General features: G+C 38.1%; 1 protein-coding gene across 1 annotated transcript in view; it reads left to right on the top strand.

Annotated features, from left to right (window-relative positions):
• Positions 1–12,990, top strand: part of AP2A2 (adaptor related protein complex 2 subunit alpha 2) — a 48,825-nt gene that overhangs the window by 22,072 nt on the left and 13,763 nt on the right. Inside the window, 10 exon segments of the mRNA XM_050711006.1 lie at positions 2,837–2,979; positions 3,784–3,977; positions 5,739–5,868; positions 6,853–6,954; positions 8,420–8,528; positions 9,032–9,182; positions 9,591–9,759; positions 10,637–10,774; positions 11,920–12,102; positions 12,828–12,925. Coding sequence (XP_050566963.1) covers positions 2,837–2,979; positions 3,784–3,977; positions 5,739–5,868; positions 6,853–6,954; positions 8,420–8,528; positions 9,032–9,182; positions 9,591–9,759; positions 10,637–10,774; positions 11,920–12,102; positions 12,828–12,925 — 1,417 coding nt within the window.

Below are 12,990 nucleotides of genomic sequence, written 5' to 3'. Positions count from 1 at the left end.
TCCTTCTGCTTTTGTTTTCAGGATGTTTGCTTGGGGCTGGGAAGGGCTGTGCTATTTTAGCATGGACTTCAGCAAGAAGACTTGTTAGTGATGTTTAAAATAGAGCCTTTAAACTCAGTAAATGCCACATGGGTGGAGAGGAATTGAACAGTTAAACTTAAATTTTCAATAAGAATCTGAAGCAAAGGCTTCTTCAAAGCACAATTGAATTTAGATGAGTGTAGTGAGACCTTTGACTGCAATGCTCTTTTTTTGAATTGCACAGCTAATTAAATGGTATTTAAAAAAAAAAAAGGGGTGGTGGTGGTAGATGGAAATAACGTATTGGGGACTAATAAAGCTTTAAAGAGTGATCTAATGGCTGTTACTTGGCTTAATTTAAGCTTTCCTCTTAATCACAACTTTCAGATTGCCTGCGTATACAAGGGACAGAGGCTTTTGAAAGTAGGCATGAAATATTTTTTCTTATCTTAAGGAAAAGTGTTTCAGGTACCAATTTTACAGTACTGTTCTTTGTTAGCATGTGATATAGAAGGAAGCTGCTTTTTCTTTGTCAGTAGGATGATAATGTTTTGAGGCTTGACTGCATGGCGTAACTTCTATCAAAGATGCCTGAAATACCTGACGATTCGAGGCCATTGTTAATCTGAGCTCTACCAATGCTGGTAGCTTGGAAGAATATAACTCTTTAAATACCTGGATTCTGAACCTGAAAAAAAGGAGTTGCCAAGTCATGACAAATACTTTGTTGTGAAAGCCAGTCCAGTTCTGAGCATACATACTTTCCTCTGCTTGTGTTTTTCATTTAAACAATTGGATTGCAGTGTTCTGTACTCCCTCTTCCTTTCTGATCTCAAAAGGCAACAGCAGAGCCATTTGGCAAAATTAGAGAATGGGTTTTATACCTGCAACTTCTGTGTAATTCTGCACTAACAACAGGCAGCAACGATTGAGTCTTGGACTCAGTCTTGCAGGCTCAGGTTTCTTCCACTTATGGTAAAGTAGTGAAAACTACTGTACTAAACTAAAGTAGTGTACTAAACTAAACTACTGTACTAAACTAAAGTAGTGAAACTACTTTCTGACACCTTTTGGTCTATCTGTATCTCTGAGAGAAGTAACTAGTGATACGAGTGCTATTAAATACCATAGCAAGTCCTCAATTACATAGATCTCAGCCACTAGGGGAACAGAGGCTTAAATGGGTTCAGGGTGTTTAGTGTCCCCTCCTGTGAATCATAATTGTATCTGGTAATGGGATCCAGCATCACCTGTTCTTTAAATCATTCACCTGGAAACAGTTGGCTTGTCACTAGCTGGCATGTGCTTATCACGAAGTAATATAAAGCCCCTCTGGCTTATGCATTGACTCTTTCTTTTCCTTTCAAATCTCTTGCAGAATACAAATTGAAAATCTAATACTAAGAGCCTGTAGAAACCTCTCTTATGGTAGCAGCTGAAAAATGTTTAAAAGTTAAAGTTGTCACTCTGCCTTTTTGTGTGTGTGTGTATATATAATATATTCTGCCTCTCATAAGTAAGATGTCTTTGATTTACACGGTTCTTTTCCTTTACAATGATGCAATGGGAGGAGGTTTCTGCTGTTGAGTACCCTTTTATCAGGAAAATAATATAATATGAAGTATTCCTTTCCCAAGTTACAAATGCAGAAAGCTTTATTCTTCTGCTGCTTAAGCTGTAGTTTGACAGCCACAGTGGATAGACGTACATGGCTGGGTATGTTTTTCCCTCGGGTCATAGTACTTCCGAAGAAGGAAAGAAATGGATTTTTTTTTTCTTAATCTGGATGTCTTGTTCTGTTTTGTCTAATGTTAATTCGGGTATCTAGTAAAGCAAACAGGCCCGGATTCATTTGGCTGCTGACTCAGCAGCAAAATAGCCTTATGGCAGCAAACTGTATGTGTGACTCAAAGAAAACACGATTTGGGCCAGTTTTCTGCAGAGCTGGCTGCAGTGAGATGTTCCCGACAGGATCCAGCATAGCAGGACTTCATTCCTATGAGTATCTTAGGTAACGCTGCTCCCTGTGTTTAAGGGAGATGTGATGTGCTAGATTCCACAGTATGGACATAAAGGCAGCTTTTCTTTGCATAGCATAAAAATAGCTTCAAGCTTCAAAAAGCTTATTTTTATTCATAACTGGTACATTGTCATTAGAAAAGGAAACAACCCAAATCCTGTAAGATCAACTGCTGTCTAAAGACTAGGATTTGAAGGGTATCACCGTCCATATTAAAACTGCAATTTTGTGCTTACATTTTGTTTCTCTTTTAAAATGAATCTAAATAAAAGAAATTCCTAGCTTTCATGTAAGTAGAAAAACATTGGCTTTGTTTTTTGCACAAAATGATGTAAAGATTTTTTAGTCCTGGTTAGGTCAGAGATATCAATCTCTTGCTTTTTTTTCAATGTAGAGTGAATAAAAGCTCAAATAATAACTTAAATTGTGAAATTTAAGTACTGCAATAATTTTATTACTTACCTTTCTGCTGAAATTGTGGAAATATTCTATGATTTGCCTCTATTGTACGCTTGCATGTGGTCATATATGTTGCATATGGGATGATACGTCTGAGATTGTAAAACCCAACAGTACATTAAATTTTCACTTACTGTTCACTGAATGCCAATGCATTTTCTATTTTGTAGTGTAATAGATCATGAATCAAATGCCAATCTTCATTACTAGGTACACCTATGTCTTGCTACTGTGTTTAAAATATGATATTTCAGTGGAACCCTCTCCCTGGCTGGGGGGGAAAGCAGGTATAGGAACAATGCAGGCTTAATTGCTTTTTGTTTCCTTGCTTTCTAGGAGACAAGGCTCTGGATGGCTACAGTAAGAAAAAATATGTCTGCAAGCTGCTTTTCATCTTTCTCTTGGGGCATGACATTGACTTTGGTCACATGGAGGCTGTAAACCTGCTCAGTTCCAATAGATACACAGAAAAGCAAATTGTGAGTAACCCCATCTCTGCAAAAGATGAACCATTCTACCAGCCTGCCTCAGCTGTAGAATCTGCAAAACAATTTTCCTCCCTCTCTCAAATGAAAGCTTTGTCTTGGATCTAGCAGTGACTTTTAAAATGTAAACACTTTTGTGCACAAGGAATCTTGCTTTATTAAGTGACTCGAGAGGTGTTGTTGTACTGTCTAAATAAATTCCACTAACTGTAACAGCTAAAATACATACTCTGTAAGATTATTACTCCTGCTGGGTAACTGCCTTGAGTCTTGCAAGCAGGTAGAAATAGAGACTTCAGGGAAACATTAGCTGCTGCTAACAAACTATAATGCAAGCATGAGTTCCACTGCAAGTGCTATGTACTAGCTAGCTGTACAATATGTGAACCAGAATAGGCAAGTAACCTTTAATTTTCAGAATCTCTAAAAATTTTCCTAGGTAACGTCATATTTATCACACAGGTGTAGCTCCCTAGAGTCTAAACAATAAGACAAATTCTTCATTTCTTTACAATTCAAGTATCCCTTTCATCCCAAATGATCTTTTGAGCATGTGCTGAAAGAGATTGATAGGCCTTGAGCCATCTTTCTCTAAAACCTGATAAATTACAGAAACATTAAACTAATTAATCCACACTTCATCTTTCTAGCCTTTGCTCTGGTGTTTAAATATCTTTCTGCACATATGTTTGGTATTGGACAAGAACTATATATCTCAAAGTATTAGTTGTGGCATTAACAGAGAACATAACATGTCAGCTAAAATCAATTTTCCTTTTCCGTTTTCCTGAAACGCAGGGGTATCTCTTCATCTCCGTACTAGTGAACTCTAACAGCGAGCTGATTCGCTTAATAAACAACGCGATCAAGAATGATCTGGCAAGCCGCAACCCTACCTTCATGGGGCTAGCTCTGCATTGTATTGCTAACGTGGGTAGCCGGGAGATGGCGGAAGCATTTGCTGGAGAGATTCCAAAAATACTTGTAGCTGGGTAGGTATGACGTGCCTCCTTCAAACAAAACACCAGTAAACCTTTTCAGTGACTCAGTTCAACAGAGGTGGCTGAATCCATGCTTTGAGCTACTGTGCTTGCAGTACAGATGGTGAGAGTCTCCAGTAACTGCAGATATTCTGGTATACCTGAGCACGGAGTTGCTTGTATAAGTCTACAAATACAACATGGGAAATTAAGACTATGTCAACATCTTGTATAGGCTTTGTGTAGCAAACAATTTTTTGTTCTATATAAATGCGTGGTAGTGAGTGCCTCTGAAATGTCTGTTTTACTTCCCTTACCTCTCTTGATGGAAAGAAAAGAAATAAATGAACCTAAATAGAGGCTTAAACTATAAATCCTGTTATAAAAGCTTTTAAAAATATTCCTGATATTATAAGGAATGTGAGAATATTCTGTAGAGTGACAGTTCTTGCCTCTTCTGTTGCCCATGTGAACAGCAGTTCCAGTAAATAGCAAGTAGTCACAGCCAAATCTCTAACTTTCTCTTTTTGTTGATAGGAAGTCTCTGAACAGACTAGGTAAATGTCTGGAACTGTAGTTAACTAAACCTATAATAAGGCTTGTGATTGCAGGGCTATTTTGTTTTCAAACTTATTTTTGAAGATGCATTCTGGGGCCCAGGCACGCTTGCTGCTGTCCTGTCCTATTGTGTCTTTACCAGGGTGCTGTTCCCCATGCAGCATAGCGGAGAGAACACTGTAATGATGAGTCACAGCTTTAATAAGCTACCGTTAAGTTCCAAAAATTTCATTTAGGGTCATCAGTCACAGAGCACAGCACCTTCAGTTCAGGCTTGTTTGAACTTTGAACTTTTTATGTTCTGAGATCAGTCTTCAGGGCCTTGAAGAATTTGGGGGCAAGGGTTTTGGCGGGGGGCGGGGGGGGGGGATGTGTTTGGTTTTTTGGTTTTGAACTGTGATCCCACATGATCTCATGGAAAGTTGGTTAACTTCATAAAGAACAAGTGGACTGAATGTCTGTGCAAGTTTCTGAACATTTAACCAAGATCACACAGTTTAAACTGCGTCTTAAAACTTTCAGTGCTAATGCTCTATAATTTATTTTAGCTGTTATGACAAATGCAATATATTTAAAACAAACAAACAAAACCACACCACCTCTAATTCCCTATTTGTGAAAGGGAGCTCAGTGAACTAGAGTAGTAGCATGCTGCTCCTAAAATAGTCAATTCCTGTGCCAGCAGTATGGATGGCTAGGTGAATAGACTTGTGGGTTGCGTGTTTGGTAATAGATAGCTAACTTGCATGCTAGCTGTTGAGTAGTTAATGCTTCATGTCTGACATGAAAAACCTATCAGGAGATCCAGCTGTGCTCACATACATAATGTGTTGGATCTGAACTATTTGACTTGAGTCCATATTTGACTTGAGTCTATTTGAAAGAAGCTCGTGCTTGTGGTACTTCAGTAAGACGTTGACTCAATTAGGAGGTCTGATGATGAACCTTCAGCTCTGATGAAAAGATGCGAGATGTCTCTCTAAGTAGCAAAGGATCATTATAGAGGCTACTAAGGATATGTAATGGTTGAAAACTTGACTAGTTAAACTTTCTGGCCAAATTTAACAACAAATACTGTGACACAGGAAGAACTTATTTAGCAGACTTCTGTTGAAAAGTTGCTACCACGCTATCGCAAAGATTAGCATAGTACTATCCTGTGAGTATTGCTGTGGCTTTAATTTGGGTTTAAGATATAGTGGTTATATCTTGCAGAGATACTATGGATAGTGTGAAGCAGAGTGCTGCCTTATGCTTGCTGCGTTTGTATAGAACTTCTCCCGACCTTGTCCCCATGGGAGACTGGACGTCCAGAGTGGTACATCTCCTCAATGACCAGCACTTGGTAAATCGACTTAGTTATGTTTCTTTGGCCTACTCTGTATAGAGAACGATGCCACTTCAGCTGTTAAGTATGTTATGAATTTATTTCCTCTAGTGTTTTTCGACCAACTGGGCTGTTGTTTACTTAAGGCTTGCATAAAGAGTTGGAAGGAAAAGTTGTTCTCTTATTAATTGCTGTATATATTCATTTCTAATAAAGTCTTGCTTACCTTAATTATTCCTGGAAGTAAAAGGAATGGTATGTACAAGTTCTTTATTTGGTCTGACTGTAAATTAATCCTGTGCCTTGTGATCCTAAGTCATATGTATGTATCAGTAATACTGATTGTCTTAGTATTAAACTGGGACTAAAATGAAAGACCTGACTTGTTAGTGCTTGGATTTCACTGTCCTGTGGTATCAATGTTGTCACTCTTATCCTGCTGGTTCAAAAAAGCCCTATTCTTCCAGATAAGAGGCTCTATATTTTTTCTGTGTCTACTTTAGGAAGAAGTCTATTTAGACCCGTGCTTCAGCAGTAATGGAAGCAATTTAGTCCTCAGTAATACAGAATGTTTGTATTTTACAAAGCCTTCTCTTCATATTGGGTTTCCAGAATCCTCTTCTGGATGAGCCGCTGCATCTTATTTTTTTTCCTCACGCTTTTCTTGTGTAAGAAGACAATTTGTATCCAGCCTTTAATATAGCTATCTAAATATGATTTTAGATGTACTATCCAAACGTGAGACAAAGTTAAAACAAAAACAGAATGAAATTCTCTGCACACATGGCAGTATCATGTTGTTGAAGGTCCTATCCAGATTTAAAGATTTGTAATTTGTCTAGCTGTTTGCAAAATAAAGGGCTTTTTAAAATGGGCCTTTGTCATGGGGATTAACTTCGTTTTTCTTGTATATTAAAAGTTGCTCCGAGTAAAAGGTGGTGTTAATAAACAGCATCCTAAACTTTTATTAAAATGATTGTATGTTTTTGTTTTTCTTCTTAGGGTGTGGTTACTGCAGCTACAAGTCTGATCACCACTTTGGCACAGAAGAACCCAGAAGAGTTTAAAACTTCAGTCTCCTTGGCTGTGTCTAGATTAAGCAGAGTGAGTACAATGATAACCCTGACAGTAATTCACTGTTGCTTAATTTACTCAGCTTTCTAGGTCAGATTAGCTTACTGTTGCTTATTTATTCAGCTTTCTAGGTCAGATTAGTTCAGTATACCATAAGCAGTTAAGATGATTCGGTTTTACTTCATACATCTGGTTCTGTTCTAATGTTTGTTGCTTACCTGGACAGAAAACTATTTTAGCTTGCCCAAACTTTTTTTTTGGAGTAGTCCTTGCTTTACTGCATGTGTGTGTAGCAAAACGGTCTCTCTGTCAGCTACTTGTATATTCCACAATCCCAATGATGCAGTTGATTTTTTTAATCCTCTTTTTATGTTGCTATAACACCAAGGAGTACTTGGATCAAAGGCTGGTTCTGCAAATTTCTACACAGAACCCTTGAAAATTACAGCCTATGTTCTTCAGTTTATTTAAGGTTCTTACAACATGAGTTGTCTTCATATTTCTACTTTTGAGCTGCTGCTAGAATAATATTCACAGGTATTTGATATTCTGTAAATGGGTGTAGGGAAGCAGGGGCATGGAGTGCAGGGAGAGGAGCAGAGACATTTCTATACAAATGCAGTCTCCAAGTTAGTATCTTCATGCTGGAAAACATACATTACTGTTTTGTTTTATTTTAGTCTCTGGAAGGTATGCAAGACATGGGAGGGTATTACTTCACATGTTTTAAGCCTCAATTTATATAGTCTTATATCCAAAATAAATTACATACATAGTTCAGAGATACTTAACTTCTCTTCAAATCTGAAGATTTTGTGTAATACTTAAAAGCAAGTGAATCCTGAGGGAAGTGCATAGCTATTCTGTAAAGGAGCAGCAAGAATTAGACAGAATTTTTTTGAGCAGAGCTAATGCCAGACTCATGCTTACCCTAGAATCAAAGGTGGAAAAGAAATCCATGAACGGGGTGCTCCCTCTGAAACCTAATTTATTCTTGTCACGCTTCTCTCTATTCATATAAACCTCTTCTGTGAAATCTATTGTTTCTTTGCTGTGGAGTAGGAATAGTAATGAAGGTGTTAGTTCAGTGTGCCATAGAGTCTTGAATTTGAAATTCCAAGTTCACCTATCAATGGTCAGTCAAGTATAACACTGTATTTAGGCTTTCTGTTGGCTGAATCTATGAATTGCTGAATCAAAGAAAGTCAAGCTTCTGGTTAAACATTTAGATGCTATGAGACGGTTGTCTTTATTCTTAAGAAAAACAAGTATGCTTTCAGGAAGAAACTCCGTCTGCTGCTGTATGATTAGAGAACCTGATGGTATACTTGATAGTATGACAATTTGCACCTAATTAACCTACTTTATTAAACATTTCCAGTGACACAGTTTTGTAAGCCTCTGTCAAAGGTGACCTACAGTGTTCTTGGGGTGCTCGTCATGATTGCAAGTCACTTAACTTCAGTAGCTGAGGTGCTGTCTGCTTATTTTACAGATTGTAACTTCTGCATCAACAGATCTTCAGGACTATACATATTACTTTGTTCCTGCTCCTTGGCTATCTGTGAAACTTCTGAGGCTCTTACAGTGCTATCCACCTCCAGGTAATGCACAAATCACAACAGTGGTCATTTCTAATGTAGTGCATTATCTCCAAAGAGCTATTGTGCTGTAGCGTGACTGTAACTTGGAGTGCAAGCACAGTGTTGTAAGACAAAGATACAGAAGCCTTTTCTTCCGAGCATTTCAGATTGCTCTGAGCTATTATGTTTTCTTGAATTATGTTGTTTAATTTTAAAGTGTCAAGCCATTTTGCAATTTGCAAATCACTTGCAACAGCTGTTTTAAGCATATGTTAATGCTATCAACTATATTATAACCGAAATATATTCCAGTGCAGATTGTTTGGATTTTGCTCTTACTTAAGTTAGAAGTGTGGTTTAGACTTCCTGCTAACTGTACACTGTGGTTGGGGGTGGAGCAGATGAACTGGTTAATGTACCAGAATATTTCAGTTTAATCTCTGCATTTAGCAAGGTGGAAGGCCTAAGATAGGAATTAGGGTGTTGAGCAAAGTGAAGTTGTCCAACGGCTTGTTCTTCTCCAGAAGACCCTGCGGTACGTGGTCGTCTCACAGAATGCCTGGAAACTATTCTTAACAAAGCACAGGAGCCACCAAAGTCAAAGAAAGTACAACACTCAAATGCGAAGAATGCTGTGCTGTTTGAGGCGATAAGTTTAATTATACATCACGACAGGTGAGCTGTGAAAACAATTCTATTGCAACAGGATTTTTTGAAGTGAAAAGCCAAGGCTTTTCACTGAACAGATTTTTACTAGATGGGGAGAAACAGAATATGAAGTTGCTTGCTAGGTTGGAACACAACCACAGCAATGGGTTTGAACATTAATGAATGGTGTCACTGTCAGAATATTTTTATTTCTTTATTTCGTGCTTTTTTTGGGGGGTATTTTTTTATTGAGCCCACCACTTAAAGCCATTAAGAATGATTTGCTCACAGTATCTGAATTTTCATTTCAGCAGAACATTCTAGCAGACACCTGAGGCACTCTAAGAAATTTGCACTGCAGAAATTGTAACCTGTATTTGATGTTCTCAGATCTGTTGCTTTTAACCCTTTCACTTTCTCTCCTGTTCTGTGCAGTGAGCCAAATCTACTAGTCCGTGCCTGTAACCAGCTAGGTCAGTTCTTGCAGCACCGAGAAACTAATTTGCGTTACCTAGCACTGGAAAGCATGTGCACGCTTGCCAGCTCTGAATTCTCACATGAGGCTGTGAAAACACACATAGAAACTGTTATCAATGCATTAAAGGTAAATATTAAGCGTGCAGTCTGTTCTGAGTCTCTTCTCCTATTCCCATGTCCCACCCTTCACCTTCCCCCCAACTTTCTCCCCTCCCTCCAAGCTCCTCATCCCTGGTTTAGGCTAAGTTATACTCGGGGACCAAAGGAGTTATTTTCCTTAATCATGATGTGATGGCAACAATAGAGGTCAGCTTTTAGTTTATTTCTGCAGCTTATAAGTGAATCTTTTATTTGTAGCTGTGGCCCCTGTAACAGTATGGTACCCTCCTCAAGCTGTAGAGTGAAGTTGAAATAGTGAAATACAAGACGGAGAATGCTGAGGAAGACTTTGTTCTGATACTCTCTTGCTTGTATCAGACATTTTACCTTCACTGCAGTAGCTAATGGGGAGCAGTGAAATAGATCAGCTTCCACTGTAGCATGTGCCATTTTCCAAAAGCTGAGAAACCAGAAAGACGAATTCTCAGGTCAAGTTTATGTGAAAAAGCAGAAGTCAAGAGGAAGCCAGTTTTTCTTGTACATTTACTTGCACAGTTCGGTGCTTACATGTATTGTTTCTTTCCAAGCTCATATTGTAGCATGTTAATACATTTGTCTAACCTTAAAATACGTGTCTGTTTCAGCTGGGCTTCTGTTGATTTGAGGCAAGGTCAAAATTAAACCTGGTAGAATTTGGCAATTTCAGTCAATTATTAGTTAAATCGTGGCCAGTGGTGACAGTTACCTGGTGCAAACTCATTCATAGGAGTTCATTGTGCATATGAAAAATTATTAAAATTCATTTGTTTTAAATTGAATTTTGTTAAGTTTCATGTCTACAATAAGTTGCATGTTTTCCAAATAAAGGTGAGATCTTTTGACCCTTTGCTTGTGTCCTTTTGCAGACTGAAAGAGATGTGAGCGTACGACAAAGAGCTGTAGATCTCCTGTATGCAATGTGTGACCGAAGCAATGCCCAACAGATTGTGGCTGAAATGCTGAATTATTTGGAGACTGCTGATTATTCCATTAGAGAAGAAATTGTGAGATTTTTGTAATTCCTTATTTTTTTATAGCTGGCTTTGGTACCATATATATCATTTATTGATTGGGGTGCTGTTTGTTGTAGAGATTTTTGACTGCGGTTTTAAAAACAAAGAAGAAAACCACAAAAGCTGTAGTCTAATAGCAAAGAATGTTCTTCATTTAGGTTAAACTAATGGAGGAGGGGAGAAAAACACTTGAAAATAAGGAATTTTAAAAGCTCCTCTCAGTTACAGGGCATTGCATATAGACAGAGAGGTGAATTTTATCAGTGCTTGAGCAAATGCAATCTGTAGGTCTGAGAGTTATGTACTTCTCAAGTCAACTGTATAATAGCTTCAAAAACTAGTGTTCTATCTACTTATTTGTAGGCAGAACTTCACGCTTTGTATGCTCTGAAGACGTTATTTCAATCTAAGGATTCCCCATAACAATGCCTTATGATCAGCTAAAAGGGAGGCATGATGTCTGTCTCCTTCATCCCAGCAGAAGAAAAAGTGCAAAAGGCGAAATACCCAATTAGTGGCATTCCTAGAATGGTAGCCAAAATCTATGCTTACAGTAATTATTTAGCTTTACTAAGTACTAAATTTTCTTCATTAGAGAAATGAACAGAAAATGCGATGTTAGCTGTTTTACTTTTTGTACTTTGATGTTGGCAATCTATCCTGACTTAACAGGCAAAAGTGAATTTCATCCTGTTAATTTACAACTCCTAAAAGAATATGCCACTACAAATATAAATGAAACCAAGTTATGTGGCCATCTCTTTTTATGCAAATTGTTTTCTTCAGGATATAGGAATCTGAGACCTGAAAAAAGCAGCTATATTTTTGTAACTCTGGCCTGTGCTACCTCGAGTGTCCAATTTTTTCTAACAGGTCTTCAATTTCTTAATTAGTGCAGCATATTCAAATGTGTTACTAGGAAAGTATTATGTACCTGGCAGCTGGTGTGTTCTGACACCAAATCTCAATGTTTGTCTTTTGCCTTTGCTGTGGGAGCAAGTTAGCTAGCAGATGCATCTGAAACTGAGGCTTTTGGGCTACCATATGGTATCACTGGGTGTCTATAAAAGTGAATTTTGATATGAAGGTTATAGTAGAAGTTAGTCAACCTTCTTAATTCTCTTATGTGTATACAGGTACTGAAAGTTGCAATTCTAGCTGAGAAGTATGCAGTGGATTATACCTGGTATGTGGATACAATATTGAATCTGATTCGCATTGCCGGTGACTATGTCAGTGAAGAAGTATGGTACCGAGTTATTCAGATTGTCATCAACAGAGATGATGTTCAAGGGTATGCAGCAAAGACCGTTTTTGAGGTGAGAATAACTGGAGCGATTAGTAAGGAAACTATATTACCTGTAAAATAATCAAAATGTAGTAAAAATAGAAGCCTTTTACAGTTTTTTCCCCCCAGATTTTCTGGATACAGGAAACAAAAACACTCAGTAATAACTTAGTGATCCTTCTGGAAGTATGTAACCATTCCTTCTGTTCAGGGTCTGATAGAACTGGAATTTGAAGTATTAAAGGAGAACACTTTCAAATAGCTGGCCTTGTTGCTCTGACTGTACTTGGGTTGTTCATATGGGCTTTCTACTTTCTTGTTGTTGTTTCCTTTCCTAGATGTTTATGCTGATTTTTCACAACTCGTCCCTGCTATGTGCTTCATCATACTCAAAAGGGCAGTATCTATATCTTGGGCAGCTTCAGCACATTCCTGCAAGACTTAATCTAAGTGTATTAACAGCCTTCTGATTCTTCCAAGAATGTCAGGGGAAATCCAAGCAGTTGTATTTGTCCACAAAAGTCTCCAGTACTGCTAGGTGGGCCTAGCAGCACTCCTAGGCCAGTAATGCTTAGAGATTCTTCTGTAAAGTCGTACCACCTATTGTGCTTTTCTCATAACTGGTTCTGTAGTGCCTTGACCTATGATCTGCTCTTCTAGGAAAGTAGAGTTGGAAACTAGACATGGGAGTGACAGATGGAAAAAGATCTTTTTTTGAAACACTGCAGGTCAGTAGCTATTCATATGTTCTTACAGGCCCTTCAAGCTCCAGCATGCCATGAGAATCTTGTGAAAGTAGGTGGCTACATCTTGGGAGAATTTGGAAATCTGATAGCAGGTGATCCAAGATCAAGGTAAAACACCTTTTAAAATATTTCATTGAAGTAGTAATACTTCTTTGGGAAGAATCCATCTGTTT

Source organism: Cygnus atratus, chromosome 5, assembly GCF_013377495.2.
Source record: "Cygnus atratus isolate AKBS03 ecotype Queensland, Australia chromosome 5, CAtr_DNAZoo_HiC_assembly, whole genome shotgun sequence".
NCBI lineage: Eukaryota > Metazoa > Chordata > Aves > Anseriformes > Anatidae > Cygnus > Cygnus atratus.
This window is presented reverse-complemented; position numbering and strand designations above follow the sequence as displayed.